Genomic DNA, 20,803 nt, shown 5'->3' on the forward strand with positions numbered 1-20,803 from the left:
CTCTCCTCATCTCAGTAAACAAGCATGTTCAGCAAAACTTTAATTTTTCTCTCCCAGGAACATGACATGACCACACAGACACAGCGCCCAGTGCAATGTGATTCAGACTCGGTGTCTCAGATCCTAATCTCTGGGAGAGAGAATCAGAGGGAATGAGATGGGCTCAGTCGGCTGGGACCCGTCGGTCAGGGCTTTGCTGGACTCCCTTATAGGAGTGGGCAGGTGTTCTCCAGGCACGGGCAGGAAAGCTGTGGGGGAGCCCATGGGACTCTCTAGTTCCAGATGTGGGCTGAAAGAGAAGGGGCTAGCTGTAAGGTGAGAGTGGTAGAGGTTGGTAACTGATGGGATCTGAGAGTGTCCACTTTGGGAGACATGGTAGAGAGTGAATTTGGAATTGGCCGACTGAATGAATGACTATTTCGTCTGGAAGAGAAATTCTGTATTTACTGAATTATTTACCGACTTCAGACTCCGTGAACATCCAGAATGCTCTATTGAAATGTCTGTGAGCTCCACTCTGCCACAATTCAAGGGACCTTTTGCAAGTCATCTTTCTTGGTTTGTTTCCTCATTTTTACATGGGGATAAAATACCTGCTTTATGACATGCAATTAAAGAAATAGTACAGGTTAAAGTGCTCTGAGAGCTACAAGGATGGTACAATTGATGCTTTATGACTGACACGTGAACACTAGGTAATGTATTATTCTCGACAACTCTCTCCCTGGACCCACACCTGTGTGTGCACGTGTTTCTGTCTGCAGGGGTAAGAGGTAGGAAGGACGCCCGCCAGGAGCAGACTGCTGACTAATAGATATTTCCCAAGGGAAGGAAATGCTGTAATGCTCAGTACGGGTTGCCCATACTCCCCATCACCTTTCCTCTGAACCCTTCTGGGCAGAGAAATTACTCCTACCCCACACAACTCCTCTTTCTCCTTTCCAGGTAGCCTCGCCAAGAGCTGATACTTGGAACAAAAGAAGGAAAACCAACTCAGCTGCAATAAGAAGGAGGTACAACTTAAAGTTTGTGGGTTGTGGTGAGCACGAGAGGTGACTTGTGATAGGAAGGGTGGAGATGGCATGTAGCCTGTGAGTGTGAGCGCCTCGGAGTGCGTGTGCGCTTGTGTGCGTGCAGGGGTGGGGATCGTCTTGCAGAACAAAACTCTGAGCCAGGACTGGCTTTCCCCCACTGGTCTGGGGAACCAGTTTGGTGTGGCAGACGTGCACTGGTCTCTGTTGTCTGTCAGTGGTCCGTGGAGGAGAGAGCCCACTGCTTCCGTCCCCCGCCCCGTGAGGCTCTTCCTGGTGGTTGATGAACTGAAGGAAGAGTTCTATTAGGATCTAGACCAGTGCCACTGCTTGCTGGGTTTTACTTGACTTTATTTTCAGAAAAGACCACTTAGGGAGAGACTGGAAAACTGACCCTGGATGTCAGTCATTTACCATCGTGGCTCAAGCTCAAAATAATATTCTGATGTGCACATCATCATCTTTAATTTATAGAAAAGGCAACTAACTTGAGAAAGTTTAAATGACTTCCCAAGTCTGTAGCAAGTAAACAGAAACTGATATTCAAGGACAGGCTAGTTGGATTCTTTCTGTGACACCAGATGGGGGTCATTAAACCACCATCTGAAGATTTTGCATGAAAACACATCTCCAAGAGATGACTTTTCTTTTTTTTCTTTAATTTTTTTATTTGTTATTTTTTCAGCGTAACAGTATTCATTGTTTTTGGTCCATGCAATCCGTGCCCTCTCCAATACCCACCACCACCTGGTTCCCCCAACCTCCCACCCCCCGCCCCTTCAAAACCCTCAGATTGTTTTTCAGAGTCCATAGTCTCTCATGGTTCACCTCCCCTTCCAATTTCCCTCAACTCCCTTCTCCTCTCCATCTCCCCTTGTCCTCCATGCTATTTGTTGTGCTCCACAAATAAGTGAAACCATATGATAATTGACTCTCTCTGCTTGACTTATTTCACTCTCCAACATTGTTTTCAACTGTTACAGATTAATAGGCTACAGGGACACTGTCAGCATTATCTTATCCACCCCTAGTCTACTGCCAGTAAAGTGCAAGCAGGTGTGTATTTTCTGTTCTATAGAATTTTCTTCCCATCAGTGAAAATATGACAATGCGTTTGGTGCTAGGAGGCTGGAGACAGCCTCCTCTGAGCCGGTGCTCAGCCAGCTCCTCTTAGCTCAGCGGTTAGAAGGGGCTCCTCACCTGGGTCTGGCTCTGCTGGAGCCTCTGAGGGAACTCAGCCAGCAGGGACTTTGATGAGTGGCTAGCACTGCTCGGAACTCTTTGGGGTATATACATCTAGTGGAACCCTATCTTCTTGAAAGTATTGTTGCTTTAGTAGCTGAGAAAAGGGGAAGCATCCACATGAATCGAGTTAGAGAAATTTCATGGCGAAGTGAGTTTAAACTTGGCTTTGCAATGAGCGAGGTTCATGTAGGAAGACAGAGGACAGAGACATTTCTGGTGGAATCTGCACCAAATATGCAGAAACAGCAGTGGGCTAAGCTTTTTGGTGAATGATGAAAAAAAAATATTGGTATGGTAGGATCAAGAATGGTAAAGTGGCTTTAAGGAGAAAGAAGAGCTTGAGATTTATCCTGAAGAACAGGCTGTGACTATTTTGGGGTCTAGAATGGAAGCCAGAATGAAGCGTTGTTTAGGGCAGGTCAGCAGATGTTCTCATCAGTACTGGCGAGGTGACTCACTGCTCTCTTGATCTTTAGGGCATGACCCTGGAGATCTCAGGGTGGCCTCCAGTGTGCCACTCCAATGGACAGGCCACTTGTAGAGCGTCCAGAATTCCCTACTGAGAGGTGCTTGCTCTGCATGGAGCTGTGGGGAGACCAAATATCCTGACTAAGGTAGTAAAGGGACAGATAAGCCAGCATTTTGAGTCCTGGGCAGAGAGCTCAGAAATGGATTTCACACTTATGACTGCTCTGGGCAGTTTCTTGTCTGTGATGGTTCCCTGTTGGTAACAGGCTAGAGTGGGACTCCACGAGGGGACTCCAGTGTGCTCTGCCAATAGTGTCCCTGGCTTTCCCACAACCGTCTTCCCCGTCTCTCTCTTTTCACTGCAGTTTCTAAGACGGGTCCCGTTCTCTCTAACCTCTGAGGCTTGTGTAGGCTGATCCCTCAGCTCAAAATGTCTTTCCTTCTTCCCTGTTCATTCCCATCTATCCATGCCTTCGGTTTCTTTCTTGTCCCTCCCAGTTGTGGTCTTTGCCTTAGTCAGTGCCGTCTTGTCTTCTGTATGGCAGTCCCTGGACTTCTACCTTCTCTTGGCTGTAAGGTTATGGAAGCACTGCTCACATTCATGTCCAAGTGCAGGTTTGACCACACTGACCAAGTTTGCATTCTGGTTTCACTCTTCCTAATTACAGAACTTCATTCAGGCAAGTTGCTGTTTGTGTCTAGGGTTTCTAGTCTGTGAAACTGGAGTGACAGCTGCTGCCTCACAGTGCAGCGATGAGAAGGAAGTGGAATCATGCATGTGAGTCATTTAGCCTAATGCACAAGAACCGTGCCGTAAATGTTGCTGCTGTTGCTCTTCCAACAACACTTGCTTATATCACACATATACCTACATGCTGAACTGACTTGTGTTTAGGAAGGGGTTAGTGTTATGTTTTCAGGGATTGGAAGCAAGGACGGGGGTCATGAAAGTCTAAGTAAGGGTGATGTCTAAGGAATAGGGAGGAGGAGGTGTCATCATCACGTTACTGGATGAACAGTCTCCATGGCTCCCAAGTAGACACGAAAGGCAGAAAGCCAGTGAACTTGCAGGGGACAATATATATGTATTTTTCTTTGCATAAATCCAGCTGAAATGTGGCCTCTTTTATTTGTTTATTTATTTAACAGACAGATCACAAATAGGCAGAGAGAGAGAGAGAGGAGGAAGCAGGCTCCCCGCTGAGCAGAGAGCCTGATGCGGGGCTTGATCCCAGCACCCTGGGATCATGACCTGAGCCGAAGGCAGAGGCTTCAACCCATGGAGCCACCCAGCTGCCCCGTGGCCTGTCTTTTAAGTATAAAGTGAGATCACAAACCTCAGGAGTGTTAGAAGTACCTATGAATTTGGTTCCAAGAGAAGCCATAGTTTCATTTGTATCATATTTTGAAGAGAAACTCAAGATACTATTTCCATTTATTACTACTTTGAGATTGTAGTAGCTGTTAGACCTATTGCTAGATCTGTTAGCTAATACATCACTAAAGAAAAACATGCATTACTATATTGCAATTAAAAATATTCTAGTAAATAATTCATTGGAATTAGTTTCCTCTGTATTCTTTTTAAAATTTTTAAAAATTTTTATTTAAATTCAATTAATTAACATGTAATGTATTATTAGTTTCAGAGTCTTTCGTATCCATAGTATTTTGTCTCATTCATTTAAAAATGTAATTCTAGGAGAGGCCCGTAGGAAGTGCGAGACTGCCAAAGGGTCTCCCCCCTGCCACACACAAAAATGCTTGGGGACAGCTCTCCTAGAGACAAAGAAAGAAGAAAACTGCTCTGAAAACATTTTCAGAATTATTTCCTTCAAACACAAGCCAGCAGATTGTGCTAGTAAATGTCAAACGGGAGTCTGGGATGGTTTATTTTTTGCTCTTAATCATCTACATGTTGAGTCCGTCTGTGTTCCTTTGCTAGGCACCTGAGTGTGATCACTGCTGAAAGTGCATTCAGCACCTGGAGGGGTCAGTGGGGGTCAGGATGATCACCTCTTACTCCAGGTTCTTAGGGATGTTCCCAGAAGACCATGATTACTAATTAACTAGGAGATATGATCTGGAGGATGAAATCAGGGCAGTCATTAGCATTTGAAACCCATTAACCTTAACACGGCAAAGGCTTGCCAGAGCTGTCACTGCGCTCTGCGGACTGTTTTCCTCGCTTTGCTTCCTAGTACCTCCAGTGAGAGCAGGAACCGCGGCAGGAAACGGTGAGGTATGTTTGTAAACCATGTGTCGGTTTACGGCTGTGGATGTGTGTGCGCAAGGGTGTGTGGGCGGATGCCGATCTCCGTTAGGACATCCCTGTAATTGACCAAACACAAAACTAAACAACAGCACACATAATGATACGAAAACACACAGCAAACAAGATTCAACTCGTGTGTGTGTGTGTGCATGCACTCAAGGATGGGTCTATAAGCCCTGCTGTAGCTAAACCTCTGTGTGTGTGTGTGTGTGAGGGAGAGGATGATGAAAGCGTTGATATCAGGGTAGCAATTCTTTGTGATCCAGAGGAGAGGTGGGAGGCGCAAGGCAGAGTAGGGTTAGAGTAGAACCCATGGGGACGTTCCTTCTGAAAGGACAAGGGATTGTGATAGCAGGAGGGTAACTAGAACATCTATCATGATCAGGAAATTGAGAAATCTATTACTAGCTCCAAGAACTGGGTACCTTAGTGAGCAAATAAAGAATTATTCTAGGAAAGAGTCTCAGGTGTGTGCACGTGTTGGGTGCTGGGGGCCGTGGGGGCATCGGAGAGCTTTCAGGTGGAGTCTGGGAACAGGGAAAGGTGCAGGACCTGGACCGGGGGTCATGCGTGAAATAGCACAGAAGTGCCCAGGGGAGGGGGGAGGCGGTGGCTTGTGGCTGGCCCCTCTCTGGTAAAACTTAAGGAAAGCTGGGTTCTCGCTAGTTGTTGCTCAAGTCTAGCTAGATACAAATGGGCATTTCCTGGCACTGAGGTGGGAAGGAGAAGTTTCTGTTGGGGAAAGAGGAGGAGGCCAGGATCAATGCCATGGTCTCACTAGGATAGGCTCAAGGGTCCAAATGGTGGCTTTCCTGTTCTAAAGGGACCTCCTGCTCTCCAAGCTGGTTATTGCAACTCTGATGTCATGTTGCGTAACGGTGAGTAGCTGTGTGCTGGGCAGGCAGGGAGCGAGAGGGAAGGGGTCTTTGGTCTGTCGTGCTGGGCCAAAGTGGATTGGGGACCAGGTGAAGTGGAAGGACAGTCTATCCCGCCGCTTCCAGTCGGCGACGAGAGAAGAATTAGGCACAAACAAGTCAGCTGCAAGAGACTGGGAGCAGGGGACAGCACTCGAAAAGGACGGCTGCCAGGAGCAACTCCACAGTCTCCCTTTTATTGGATAGAAAACAATAGGCAACAGAAGGACTGATGAAGGTCAAACGTTAGGCAGGTCCTGAGGGCAAGCAAGCAAGGAAAAAGTTTATAGTTAAACAGGCACATTCAGAGGACTCCTCTAACTAACAACGGGCGCTTTGGGGAAGAGGAACGAGTGATCAGGGATAAGAGAAGCGGGCGGCGGTTTTCGTGCCACCCTGGGCTGACCGGGCGTCCCGGGTGCTCGGCTTCCCTGAAGCAGGCGGCGATCCGCCCTGAGCGAGCCGGGCACCCCCAGCGGCCCGGCTTCACGGTCGTACACCGTCCTTCTCCCCAAAGACCTATTGCCAGTATATGTGTTTCTGAAGGCCCTGTCTAAATGTGCTTGGCAACTAGTAAAATCCTCCAGGGGTTAACAGTTTAAGTAACAAATTGTTCCGAGGGGCAGCAGCACCATCCTGGACTCCAGTTTTAAGATAGCTCATCAGGATTTCCCTCACACTTACACACAATGTCTGTGATTTTTTGTTGTGAGCCATTCCCTCACAAATGCGTTTCAATGAGCTGATAAAGTTACTTGACCAACTGCTCCATAAGCATGGAATACTCATGAGTAGATGGACTCAGAAGAAGAAATTTTCCCATTTCAAGTTTTTGGGAGTGAGCTGCAGAAGGGGATGAAGAAGATAAGCTTTTGCTGAGGCTGATCAACAAAGTGATAAGGTGATGAGGAAGATAGCCCTGGTTTGGGGTCACAGTCGTCCGCAGCTGTCTTCTAGAGATGATCCCTTTGTGGTTCGGGGGGGGGGGGGAAGCGAGGCCTGGAAGGGTTAGACGGGAGCTGGGAGACCATGAACTACCCCGAGAAGTTTGGCCCAGGATTTCTGAGGAGTAGCCATGACTTGCTGGGCTCCTTTTTGCAAGTTATTCCCCATCTCTGTGAAACTAACTCTTTCTTCTCACTAGTTCTCTTGCCTTGTGTTATCAAAGGATTTTTAGAAGAAAGTCTTAGATCTTCATACACAAGTCAGGCACTGATCATATGATCCTATGCAAATACATTGTATTTAGAAAAATATGACAATTGGTTATCCAGTTTTTCCAGATTAATTCAGATAGCTATTTCAATAGTTTGGGGTGCTACCTGATTTACCTATCTACTTTGCCTAAACAGTTGTAACAGTACCAGGAAAATGCCCTTTGGCAACTATTCATGTAACCATTTTAATGTATATGAATACTGTTGGAGTCAGCACAGTTTATGTACAGAAATGATTTGAACCTTCCAAGCGAGCTTTGCTCCGACCAGTCTAATTGAAAGTGCTCCCTTCATCCCCACATGCCTCACCCCCCCACCCCATTTTATTTTTTTTCCCATAGTACTTGCCATATATATGTACTTATTTTGTTTATTGTGTCTTTTTTCTAACAACAAGGATAGAAGTCCCACGAGGGTAAGAATTTTTATGTTTCGTTTGTTGTAGAACCAGCTCCTGGAAGAGCGCTTGGCACATTGTGGGAGCTTAATTCATAATTGATGAGTAATAAATGATGAGTAATAAATAAACTGATTACAGTTTATACAGTTTATTCATTACTCTGCCCAAAGACAGAGCCCTGATAACTGGATGATGAATAAACACGGAAAGTCTGCTTGGCAGCTCACTCCCCTTGGTCTCAGAGAATTTAACACAGTCCTGTGGCCCATAAACTGAAAATGAGCTGACGTCTACGGATGCCTATCGAAGTACTTTTGAATCCCCCAGGGGCCGTGGGGATTAAACCGTTGCTGAATATTTGTTTCGCCTTCTTTCCAGAAGCCTTCAAGCCCTATGGTTGTCTCTGGAAGGACACAGGCATCTCCCATACATCCTACCTCGACTTCATCTAGCAGTTTTAATTATTCATAAGTAGAGAAGCTTCTACATCACAGTGTGGAAACTGAGTTTGGATTCCCAGTGCCCAGTTGGAAACTTGGCTCTGAGCTCTGGACCGTGGGCACCCCAGCTTCAGTTGGGCCCACTTAACTGTTTGTGCAAGGGAGGTAGTAACAGTCCCTCCTCACAGGGTGGTTGTGAGGACTCATGGAAATAAAGCAGCTAAGTGCTTAGCTGTGTACACGCACGTTCTGAGTACTTGGTTAATGACCTAGATACTGTCTGATAAAACCACAGTCTCACGAAAAGCCTAAGCTGCTGTGCAAAATGGGACATAATAACTTAGAATAGAGAGTCATGGTTGAAAGTTTTGGCTACGGAGTCCAGAGGCCAGGTGAAGAAATTGTGGCTTTTCTTCTTATCAGCTATGTGACACTAGGCAAGTTTTTTTGACCTTGCTGAAATTTTAATTTCCTCATCTGAAAGTGAGGTTGTAGCAGTAAGTCACGTTGGGTTGTCATGAGGACTGTATGCAACAAATTATGTAACCTCTTAGCATATTCACTCACTCATCATTAAGCATTTTTAGTATTATTATCAGATGGCACAATTTTTATCATATGAAATAGAATATTCAAAGTAGCAGTTTGTTAAAATTTTTTTTTTAAGATTTTATTTATTTATTTGACAGACAGCCATCACAAGTAGGCAGAGAGGCAGGCACAGAAAGAGAGAAGGGGGTGGGGAAGCAGGCTCCCTGCTGAGCAGAGAGCCCCACGAGGGACTTGATCCCAGGACCCTGAGATCACGACCTGAGCTGAAGGCAGAGGCTTAACCCACTGAGCCACCCAGGCGCCCAAAAATGTTCTTTCTTTTAAAAGCAATTGAAATTGTTTGTATTTGCTTTTTGCCATCTTTCCTGATTTCGTCTTCCTAAGTTGCATTCTGAAATGAGACTGTAGGTTTCACCATCAAGATCCCTGTGATGAGAGGTTTTGTTTTTGTTTTTTCTTAAGGGTTATGGAAATGTTTCTCTTCTATAGCTAGGAAATAATTGTTATTTTTCCAGAGAGCAGGTAACTATATCTGAATAAATGAAACAAAAGACTTTGATAAGAGGCAAAAGATTTTTTAAAATGCAAATGACATTCAGAAGTCTAATTTACCCACATGTATTAATTATCTCTTAATGCATAACAGATTACCCTGACTATTCACAGCTTGAAACAATAGCTATTTTTTAGGTCACAGTTTTTATACATTAGAAATGCTGGAGCAGCTGAGCTAGGTGATACTGCATCAGGGTCTCTCCTGACCTCACAACCAAGATGTTGCGAGGGGCTGGAGTCATGTGAAGACTCGACTGGTGCTGGAGGACCCACTTCTGAGGTGGTGCCCTCACCTGGCTGTTGGCTAAAGGCCTAGTTACTCGCAGGTTTTTGGTCCTTTCCATAGGCCTGCTGGAGTATTGCTAGGACATGGCAGCTGGCTTCTCCACGAAGGGAACCAAGAAAAAGAGCAAGGAAGTGATCCAAGAGCAAAGAAAGGAAGAAGTTGTCCTGCCTTTTATGACCTCATTTTGGGGGTCATGCTCCAGCATATTCTATTGTTGGAAGTGAGTCCCCGAGTCCAGCCTACTCTCAAGAAGGGAGGGTTGGGTCACTTGTCCACCTCTGGTTGGGGGAGTATCAAAAGATTTGTGGACTTTTTTTGTAAACCACCACATCATAATTTTGAGTAATAATGAATTTTATTTTATTGCACATTTTACTCAGTCCTCTCTCTGGATATTTACACTATTCTCAGTGTTTTGCTGTTGTGTACATTTCACGTCATGCCACAATGAAAAACCTTTATCTGTATATCCACGTGCAAACATATTTGTGGGCTAAATCTCTATAAATGGAATTCCAGATTGAGAGCATACAAAGTTTTAATGGTTTTGGCCAACTCTTCATTAAGCATATGGTGTTTACATTTGACTGTGGGAACAAAGTGTGGGTACCTTTTATTTCATAGTCGCTCACACAGTGTGTTTTTATAAACATTGGAGAAATTTAAAACAAACAATCTCTTATCTCATAATTACTAGCAACAGTGAAAGAGAAGGAAACATGACGACTTAGACATGACCACTCTGGTAACTCCTGTCCTTGCCAGTGAGCATGAGATCACTTTTTACCTCATTAGCTAACTTCATTCTATCAGGCATGGGAGGTTCTTAATCTTTATGGAATTTTAGATATAAGATTAATATTATGGGATACTTTATCAAGCCTTTGGGAGTGAAGTATTAGGGATAGGACAGATTGGAGTTCGGTAAGGTATTTTAGAAAAACGAAGGGGGTTCCCCTTTCTCCACATCCTCTCCAATATTTATTTCCTGTCCTGTTAATTTTGGCTATTCTAACTGGTGTGGGGTTTTGGAGGGGAGGAGGATTGGTGAGCCTGGTGGTGGGTATTAAGGAGGGTGTTGGGACGCCTGGGTGGCTCAGTTGGCTGGGCCACTGCCTTCAGCTCAGGTCATGATCCCGGTGTCTTGGGATCTTGAGCTCCTTGCTCAGCGGGAGCCTGCTTCTCTATCTGCCTCTGCCTGCCACTCTGTCTGCCTGTGCTCACTCTGACAGATAAATAAATAAAATCTTAAAAAAAAAAAAAAAAAAAGGAGGGTGGGTATTGCATAGAGCACTGGGTATGGTGCATAAATAATGAATCTTGGAATACTGAAAAAATAAAATAAAATTAAGAAAAAAAGAAAGAACATGTTAAAAAAAAAAAAAAAACCAACAAGAGGATCCTTGTAGGGAGAGGTAGAGCCACATTTCCTTTCACAAAGTAAGAGAGCCTTATGTCAGGGCACCTGGGTGACTCAGTTAGTTGAGTGTCTGAGTATTTTTGTTTTCTTTTAAGATTTTATTGATTTGACAGAGAGGTAGAGAGAGTCAGAGAGCACAGGCAGAGGGAGAGGGATAAGCAGGCTCTGCACTGAGCAGGAAGCCTGACATGGGCTCCATCCCAGGCCCTTGGGATCATGACCTGAGTCAAAGGCAGATGCTTAAGCATCTGAACCACCGAGGCTCCCTGAGCATCTGATGCTTGATTTCGGTTTAGGTCATGATCTCAGGGTCATGGGATGGAGCCCTGTGTCTGGGGTTCCTCACTCAACGTGGGGTCTGCCTGAGATTTTCTGCCCTCCCTCCCTCTCTGTTTCTCTCTCTTAATACATATATCTTAAAAAAAAAAAAAAAAAAAAAGAAGGGTATTATGTTGACAAAGAGCAATTTCTCATTAGTGTGTAGGAAGCAGATCCTCTTGTCATTTCATCTTTGGGTGAAGGACTGAGGAGAATATGGAGCTTGCATGAGGACACAATGATTGGGTGGAGAGCAAGGCTCCAAGGCTGTATCAAACAGTAAGTTCAAGATTCCCAAGCTGGGAGCTTTAAATTAGGGCCTGAGGGAAGATGGGTGGGGATGTGCCTTTTGAGAAAAGCTGGTGTGATTTACAAGGCAGCCTGGGAGAGGAGCAGTGGATGCTGGGGCAAAAAGTGGGTCTTGAATGGGCAAGCTCCAGCTCTGGCTCCCACTGTTTCTTCCTGCCTTTCTGCTTCTGCGTCTCAGGTAATTTGCGACTCACCTAACATATGGCTGTAAAGCACTCAACAGACTGCAGGGTAGATCAGAAAATGTTCACAGGGGCAACACTCAGCAGATTGGAGAGTAGATCAGAAAAGGTTCAAAGGGGCAGCAGTCAGGAATGTGCATCTACCACCTCATGAAACACTGAACGGTGCCCCAGTCTCTGAAAGTGGGTTGGACATGGTTCTTAGGGACATGCTGCTTCTTACTTAGTACCCACGGCTATCTTTTTTTTTTTTTTTTAAAGATTTTATTTATTTATTTGACAGAGAGAGATTACAAGTAGACAGAGAGGCAGGCAGAGAGAGAGAGAGAGAGAAAGGCAAGCAGGCTCCCTGCTGAGCAGAGAGCCCGATGCGGGACTCGATCCCAGGACGCTGAGATCATGACCTGATCCGAAGGCAGCGGCTTAACCCACTGAGCCACCCAGGCGCCCCACGGCTATCTTTTTTAAGGCAAATGAAAACATGGCATGTAATGCTTTGTAATTTAAAGTATTTTTATTTGAGGGGCGCCTGGGTGGCTCAGTTGGTTGAGCGTCTGAGTCTGATGTCAGCTCAGATCATGATCTTGGGGTCCTGAGACTGAGCCCCGTGTTGGTCTCTGCACTCAGCTGGAAGGCGGCTTCTCTCCCTTTTCCTCTCCCTCAGCCCCTTTAGCCACTTGCTTCTGTGTGTGTGTGCTCTGTCTCTCAAGTAAATAAATAAATCTTTAAAAAATTGTGTTTTTATTTGATTTTCACAATAAGAAGGTGATGATGGGTAATATAATAGATATTGTTAGTTTCATTTTTACAGATAAGAAAACCAAGACTCATGAGTATTAGGAAAATTCTTTTGGCTACCACAGCAAGAAATGATAGGATAAGGAGTCAAGTGCAGGTCTTTTTTTTTTAAATTTTTCCCCCCCTATTAAGCAAGGCTCTCTGTTCTGAGAAGGAGAACTTGTTGGGGGGGGTAAGATGAAGCAGGAAATTACTAATGAAAATTTTAGCACAGTGATCATCCAGGGAGTAAAATACTATCAATCAATAAGTATTGATTATGCAGATTCTACAAGTACATACTTCGGAAGGAAATAAAAAGGAAGAAGCAGGCCTAATTTTTTTTTTTTAATTTTTTATTTTTTATAAACATATATTTTTATCCCCAGGTCTGTGAATCACCAGGTTTACACACTTCACAGCACTCACCAAATCACATACCCTTCCCAATGTCCATAATCCCACCCCCTTCTCCCCAACCCCCTCCCCCCGGCAACCCTCAGTTTGTTTTGTGAGATTAAGAGTCACTTATGGTTTGTCTCCCTCCCAATCCCATCTTGTTTCATTTATTCTTCTACCCACTTAAGCCTCCATGTTGCATCACCACTTCCTCATATCAGGGAGATCATATGATAGTTGTCTTTCTCTGCTTGACTTATTTCGCTAAGCATGATACGCTCTAGTTCCATCCACGTTGTTGCAAATGGCAAGATTTCATTTCTTTTGATGGCTCCATAGTATTCCATTGTGTATATATACCACATCTTCTTGATCCATTCATCTGTTGATGGACATCTAGGTTCTTTCCATAGTTTGGCTATTGTGGACATTGCTGCTATAAACATTCGGGTGCATGTGTCCCTTTGGATCACTACATTTGTATCTTTAGGGTAAATACCCAATAGTGCAATTGCTGGGTCATAGGGCAGTTCTATTTTCAACATTTTGAGGAACCTCCATGCTGTTTTCCAGAGTGGCTGCACCAGCTTGCATTCCCACCAACAGTGTAGGAGGGTTCCCCTTTCTCCGCATCCTCGCCAGCTTCTGTCATTTCCTGACTTGTTTATTTTAGCCATTCTGACTGGTGTGAGGTGATATCTCATTGTGGTTTTGATTTGTATTTCCCTGATGCCGAGTGATATGGAGCACTTTTTCATGTGTCTGTTGGCCATCTGGATGTCTTCTTTGCAGAAATGTCTGTTCATGTCTTCTGCCCATTTCTTGATTGGATTATTTGTTCTTTGGGTGTTGAGTTTGCTAAGTTCTTTATAGATTCTGGACACTAGTCCTTTATCTGATATGTCGTTTGCAAATATCTTCTCCCATTCTGTCAGTTGTCTTTTGATTTTGTTAACTGTTTCCTTTGCTGTGCAAAAGCTTTTGATCTTGATGAAATCCCAGTAGTTCATTTTTTCCCTTGCTTCCCTTGCCTTTTGCGTTGTTCCTAGGAAGATGTTGCTGCGGCAGAGGTCGAAGAGGTTGCTGCCCGTGTTCTCCTCAAGGATTTTGATGGATTCCTTTCGTACATTGAGGTCCTTCATCCATTTTGAGTCTATTTTTGTGTGTGGTGTAAGGAAATGGTCCAATTTCATTTGTCTGCATGTGGCTGTCCAATTTTCCCAGCACCATTTATTGAAAAGGCTGTCTTTTTTCCATTGGACATTCTTTCCTGCTTTGTCGAAGATTAGTTGACCATAAAGTTGAGGGTCTATTTCTGGGCTCTCTATTCTGTTCCATTGATCTATGTGTCTGTTTTTGTGCCAGTACCATGCTGTCTTGATGATGACAGCTTTGTAATAGAGCTTGAAGTCCGGAATTGTGATGCCACCAACGTTGGCTTTCTTTTTCAATATCCCTTTGGCTATTCGAGGTCTTTTCTGGTTCCATATAAATTTTAGCATTATTTGTTCCATTTCTTTGAAAAAGATGGATGGTACTTTGATAGGAATTGCATTAAATGTGTAGATTGCTTTAGGTAGCATAGACATTTTCACAATATTTATTCTTCCAATCCAGGAGCATGGAACATTTTTCCATTTCTTTGTGTCTTCCTCAATTTCTTTCATGAGTACTTTATAGTTTTCTGAGTATAGATTCTGTGTCTCTTTGGTTAGGTTTATTCCTAGGTATCTTATGGTTTTGGATGCAATTGTAAATGGGATTGACTCCTTAATATCTCTTTCTTCTGTCTTGCTGTTGGTGTAGAGAAATGCAACTGATTTCTGTGCATTGATTTTATATCCTGACACTTTACTGAATTCCTGTATAAGTTCTAGCAGTTTTGGAGTGGAGTCTTTTGGGTTTTCCACATATAGTATCATATCATCTGCGAAGAGTGATAATTTGACTTCTTCTTTGCCGATTTGGATGCCTTTAATTTCCTTTTGTTGTCTGATTGCTGAGGCTAGGACCTCTAGTACGATGTTGAATAGCAGTGGTGATAATGGACATCCCTGCTGTGTTCCTGACCTTAGCGGAAAAGCTTTCAGTTTTTCTCCATTGAGAATGATATTTGCGGTGGGTTTTTCATAGATGGCTTTGATGATATTGAGGTATGTGCCCTCTATCCCTACACTTTGAAGAGTTTTGATCAGGAAGGGATGTTGTACTTTGTCAAATGCTTTTTCAGCATCTATTGAGAGTATCATATGGTTCTTGTTCTTACTTTTATTGATGTGTTGTATCACATTGACTGATTTGCGGATGTTGAACCAACCTTGCAGCCCTGGAATAAATCCCACTTGGTCGTGGTGAATAATCTTTTTAATCTACTGTTGAATCCTATTGGCTAGTATTTTGTTGAGTATTTTCGCATCTGTGTTCATCAAGGATATCGGTCTATAGCTCTCTTTTTTGGTGGGATCCTTGTCTGGTTTTGGGATCAAGGTGATGCTGGCCTCATAAAATGAGTTTGGAAGTTTTCCTTCCATTTCTATTTTTTGGAACAGTTTCAGGAGAATAGGAATTAGTTCTTCTTTAAATGTTTGGTAGAATTCCCCCGGGAAGCCGTCTGGCCCTGGGCTTTTGTTTGTTTGGAGATTTTTAATGACTGTTTCAATCTCCTTACTGGTTATGGGTCTGTTCAGGCTTTCTATTTCTTCATGGTTCAGTTGTGGTAGTTTATATGTTTCTAGGAATGCATCCATTTCTTCCAGATTGTCAAATTTATTGCCGTAGAGTTGCTCATAGTATGTTCTTATAATAGTTTGTATTTCCTTGGTGTTAGTTGTGATCTCTCCTCTTTCATTCATGATTTTATTTATTTGGGTCCTTTCTCTTTTCTTTTTGATAAGTCGGGCCAGGGGTTTATCAATTTTATTAATTCTTTCAAAGAACCAGCTCCTAGTTTCGTTGATTTGTTCTATTGTTTTTTTGGTTTCTATTTCATTGATTTCTGCTCTGATCTTTATGATTTCTCTTCTCCTGCTGGGCTTAGGGTTTCTTTCTTGTTCTTTCTCCAGCTCCTTTAGGTGTAGGGTTAGGTTGTGTACCTGAGACCTTTCTTGTTTCTTGAGAAAGGCTTGTACCGCTATATATTTTCCTCTCAGGACTGCCTTTGTTGTGTCCCACAGATTTTGAACCGTTGTATTTTCATTATCATTTGTTTCCATGATTTTTTTCAATTCTTCTTTAATTTCCCGGTTGACCCATTCATTCTTTAGAAGGATACTGTTTAGTCTCCATGTATTTGGGTTCTTTCCAAACTTCCTTTTGTGGTTGAGTTCTAGCTTTAGAGCATTGTGGTCTGAAAATATGCAGGGAATGATCCCAATCTTTTGATACCGGTTGAGTCCTGATTTAGGACCGAGGATGTGATCTATTCTGGAGAATGTTCCATGTGCACTAGAGAAGAATGTGTATTCTGTTGCTTTGGGATGAAATGTTCTGAATATATCTGTGATGTCCATCTGGTCCAGTGTGTCATTTAAGGCCTTTATTTCCTTGCTGATCTTTTGCTTGGATGACCTGTCCATTTCAGTGAGGGGAGTGTTAAAGTCCCCTACTATTATTGTATTATTGTTGATGTGTTTCTTTGATTTTGTTATTAATTGGTTTATATAGTTGGCTGCTCCCACATTGGGGGCATAGATATTTAAAATTGTTAAATCTTCTTGTTGGACAGACCCTTTGAGTATGATATAGTGTCCTTCCTCATCTCTTATTATAGTCTTTGGCTTAAAATCTAATTGATCTGATATAAGGATTGCCACTCCTGCTTTCTTCTGATGTCCATTAGCATGGTAAATTCTTTTCCACCCCCTCACTTTAAATCTGGAGGTGTCTTCGGGCTTAAAATGTGTTTCTTGGAGGCAACATATAGATGGGTTTTGTTTTTTTATCCATTCTGATACCCTGTGTCTTTTGACAGGGGCATTTAGCCCATTCACATTCAGGGTAACTATTGAGAGATATGAATTTAGTGCCATTGTATTGCCTGTAAGGTGACTGTTACTGTATATGGTCTCTGTTCCTTTCTGATCTACCACTTGTAGGCTCTCTCTTTGCTTAGAGGACCCCTTTCAATATTTCCTGTAGAGCTGGTTTGGTATTTGCAAATTCTTTCAGTTGTTGTTTGTCCTGGAAGCTTTTAATCTCTCCTTCTATTTTCAATGATAGCCTAGCTGGATATAGTATTCTTGGCTGCATGTTTTTCTCATTTAGTGCTCTGAAAATATCATGCCAGCTCTTTCTGGCCTGCCAGGTCTCTGTGGATAAGTCAGCTGCCAATCTAATATTTTTACCATTGTATGTTACAGACTTCTTTTCCCGGGCTGCTTTCAGGATTTTCTCTTTGTCATTGAGACTTGTAAATTTTACTATTAGGTGACGGGGTGTGGGCCTATTCTTATTGATTTTGAGGGGCATTCTCTGAACCTCCTGAATTTTGATGCTCGTTCCCTTTGCCATATTGGGGAAATTCTCCCCAATAATTCTCTCCAGTATACCTTCTGCTCCCCTCTCACTTTCTTCTTCTTCTGGAATCCCAATTATTCTAATGTTGTTTCGTCTTATGGTGTCACTTATTTCTCGAATTCTCCCCTCGTGGTCCAGTAGCTGTTTGTCCCTCTTTTGATCAGCTTCTTTATTCTCTGTCATTTGGTCTTCTATATCACTAATTCTTTCTTCTGCCTCATTTATCCTAGCAGTGAGAGCCTCCATTTTTGATTGCACCTCATTAATAGCTTTTTTGATTTCAACTTGGTTAGATTTTAGTTCTTTTATTTCTCCAGAAAGGGCTTTTATATCTCTCGAGAGGGTTTCTCTAATATCTTCCATGCCTTTTTCGAGCCCGGCTAGAACCTTGAGAATTGTCATTCTGAATTCTAGATCTGACATATTACCGATGTCTGTATTGATTAGGTCCCTAGCCTTCGGTACTGCCTCTTGTTCTTTTTTTTGTGGTGAATTTTTACGTCTTGTCATTTTGTCCAGATAAGAGTAAATGAAGGGGCAAGTAAAATACTAAAAGGGTGGCAACAACCCCAGGAAAATATGCTTTAGCCAAATTAGAAGAGATCCAAAATCGTGAGTGGGGAGAAAGGGGATAAAAAGAGGTTCAAAAAGGAAGAAAGAAAAAAGAAAAAAAAAAAGAAAAGAAAAGAAAAGAAAAGAATTTTTTTAAAAAAAGAAAACACCTAAGAAAAATGTAAAAAAAAAAATATATATATTAGATAAACTAGTAAAAAATCGTTAAAAAAGAAAAAGGTAACAGTTAAAAAAAAAAAAAATTTTACCCGAAGGCGAGAAAAAAAAAAAAATGAAAAAGAAAAAATTAAATTAACTGCAAGACTAAAAAAAATCACAGGAAAAAAGCCATGAGTTCCGTGCTTGGCTTTCTCCTCCTCTGGAATTCTGCTGCTCTCCTTGGTATTGAAACCGCACTCCTTGGTAGGTGAACTTGGTCTCGGCTGGATTTCTTGTTGATCTTCTGGGGGAGGGGCCTGTTGTAGTGATTCTCAAGTGTCTTTGCCCCAGGCGGAATTACACCGCCCTTACCCGGGGCCGGGGTGAGTAATCCGCTCGGGTTTGCTTTCAGGAGCTTTTGTTCCCTGAGCGCTTTCCGTAGAGTTCCAGAGGACGGGAATACAAATGGCGGCCTCCTGGTCTCCGGCCCGGAGGAGCCGAGAGCCCAGGGCCCCACTCCTCAGTGCGCCCTCAGAGAACAGCGCCCAGTTACTCCCGTCTGCCTGACCTCCGGCCGCGCTCCGAGCTCACCGAGCCTGCGACCGGTTCAAGGTAACACGGAGCTGCGAGCTTACTGTCGGCTCTGTCTCTGTAGCCGGCTTTCCCGTTCCAATACCCGCAAGCTCTGCGACACTCAGACACCCCCGATCCTTCTGTGACCCTGCGGGACCTGAGGCCACGCTGACCCCGCGTGGGCTTCGCCCCGGTTTAGCCTCTGGAGCGATGTCCCTCAGCGGAACAGACTTTTAAAAGTCCTGATTTTGTGCGCGGTTGCTCCGCCGCTTGCCGGGAGCCGGCCCCTCCCCCCGGGGTCTATCTTCCCGTCGCTTTGGATTCACTTCTCCGCCGGTCCTACCTTTCAGAAAGTGGTTGTTTTTCTGTTTCCAGAATTGCTGTTCTTCTTCTCTTCGATCTGCCGATGGATTTTCAGGTGTTTGCAATCTTTAGATAAGCTATCTAGCTGATCTCCGGCTAGCTGAAGCAGTCTCAGCTTGCTACTTCTCCGCCATCTTCAGGCCTAATTTTTATACATTGGGAGCTCACAATTTGAGAGAGAAAAGGGGTTTTGCAAACTTATGGAAGTAGATACACTTTTTGGGAGAAAGCCTTAGGAAAAAACTTAACTTGACCACAAATGAGCTGGGAGTACAGAAGGTGTGTTGACGTGCTAGAGGTGCTGGGAGTGGTGTTTGATGGACTTCTTGATAATTTCACAAGGGGCCACCATCCCCTACTGCTCCTTCCAAAAATGTTATTTGGTTTTTAGTTGTTACTGTCTCCTACTTAATGTTTGTCCCATTTTTCACTGTCCTCAATTTATACCTGCCACTCCACTCCCATCCTATAGGATAATGCCATGGAGTATTATTAAATCCACTGATGAGTTCAAAATCCCCCAGACGGTTTTCAAATAGGAGTAGAGGGAATTGAATATTGAAGTCATCTGGGGAACTTTTGAAACCTACCCAAAAAGGTTCAAGATGGTAGCTGGATCACAGGACTTTACCTGTTTTCTTTTCCAAACTTCCATTAACGTTCTTATAAAGATGTACCAAATGAAATGCGTCTGTGACAAAATGGAAAAAAGAAAAACAGACATGACCATAGTGCTGGGTATAGCAGAGCAGAGAATATCTCTCAGGAGTCTGTTGTGGAGTTGGGGGCAGTTCTGTTCAGAGAGACCACTGAGCCTTGAGCTAGGAGTATGGGAGGGCAGAGTAGCAGAGGGATATGAACCAGTGTTCAGCTATAGTTGGGCTTAATAAAGGGGCGGTGAAGAGCACTGTTTTCCAGAAAGTGGATTTACTAGTATATGTTTTTTTAATAAAGATGTGATTTCCAACTATTTCTTTTATGTTTATAACTCATATTAAGGCTGTTATTCATATGAGATATAGTTACAAAGGTCATATGGAGAGGGAAGTGGCTATATATTCTGGAAAAAAAAAATCAAAACCCTCCCTAGAGATATTGATTTCCTCTCCTTCATACTTCAAAAACGGTTGATGAAAAGAAATCATGACTTGGATCCTTTTGTAAAACAACTGCATTCTAATTTATATTATTTTTTATATCATTTTTTTTTCCTTTTTCTCACTTGGATTTCTGTAGTTACGGGTGAGATTGCTGGGATGAAGGCATACCGTTTCCTGTTTCATCCCTCTCATACCCCTTCGGAAAGAGGACCAGGTTCTCTGAAGTGCATCTGTGACACAGAGCATATCATGGTGGTGTTTCCACTCAGTCTTGCTTCCAAATCAGCAAATACTCACTTATAACCATTGCCAGGGGCATCCATTGAAGCATTGTAGAGTTTTCCCCCACATTTTCCTCATGATAGAGAACAAAGAAAATGGTGGTAGTGTCATTAGGCTAAATGAAAGGGATCTAGATTTGCAGAAGCAGCAACTCTCAACAGAAGAATGGCCCAGCCCTGAACTTTCTGCCCCTGCCCCACCCACCTACACACAGAACAAGGAAGTCAGTATCTCAAGCTGTATCTCAGGTTGAGAGGGATCACTCAGAGAGGGTTGAAATACTCTCACGCACTGGCATCTAGCTGCTTAAAACTTAGGAGGGGAAGACACATTTTCCTCAGAGTTAAATATAGATATAGATAGAGAGTTTGGGAGCAAGAGGGGGAGAGAGGGTTAATTTTAAGTCCTGGAGTAGATATTGTTGAACTGAAGAAGCAGGATTCTGATAAGGGGAGCAGGTGGTGTTGGGGA

The 20,803-nt window shown here is 43.3% G+C and overlaps 1 protein-coding gene across 4 annotated transcripts in view; it reads left to right on the forward strand.

Annotated features, from left to right (window-relative positions):
* Positions 1 to 738: 738 nt before the first annotated feature.
* The window catches only part of MGAM (maltase-glucoamylase), a 96,080-nt gene continuing 76,015 nt past the window's right edge, over positions 739 to 20,803 (forward strand). The window contains exons 1-2 of one of the 4 annotated variants that reach the window (XM_059172074.1): positions 739 to 773; positions 946 to 1,013. Coding sequence is in view for 1 of the 4 variants with exons in the window: in XM_059172072.1 (XP_059028055.1) it covers positions 5,880 to 5,897 (18 nt within the window). In the remaining 3 variants the exon portion in view is untranslated. Of the gene's footprint in view, positions 774 to 945; positions 1,014 to 4,874; positions 4,987 to 5,805; positions 5,898 to 20,803 lie in introns of those variants that run through there. The other 3 variants (XM_059172073.1, XM_059172075.1, XM_059172072.1) reach the window with 3 other exon arrangements.

This window comes from Mustela lutreola, chromosome 4, assembly GCF_030435805.1.
Source record: "Mustela lutreola isolate mMusLut2 chromosome 4, mMusLut2.pri, whole genome shotgun sequence".
NCBI classification, from domain to species: Eukaryota; Metazoa; Chordata; class Mammalia; order Carnivora; family Mustelidae; genus Mustela; species Mustela lutreola.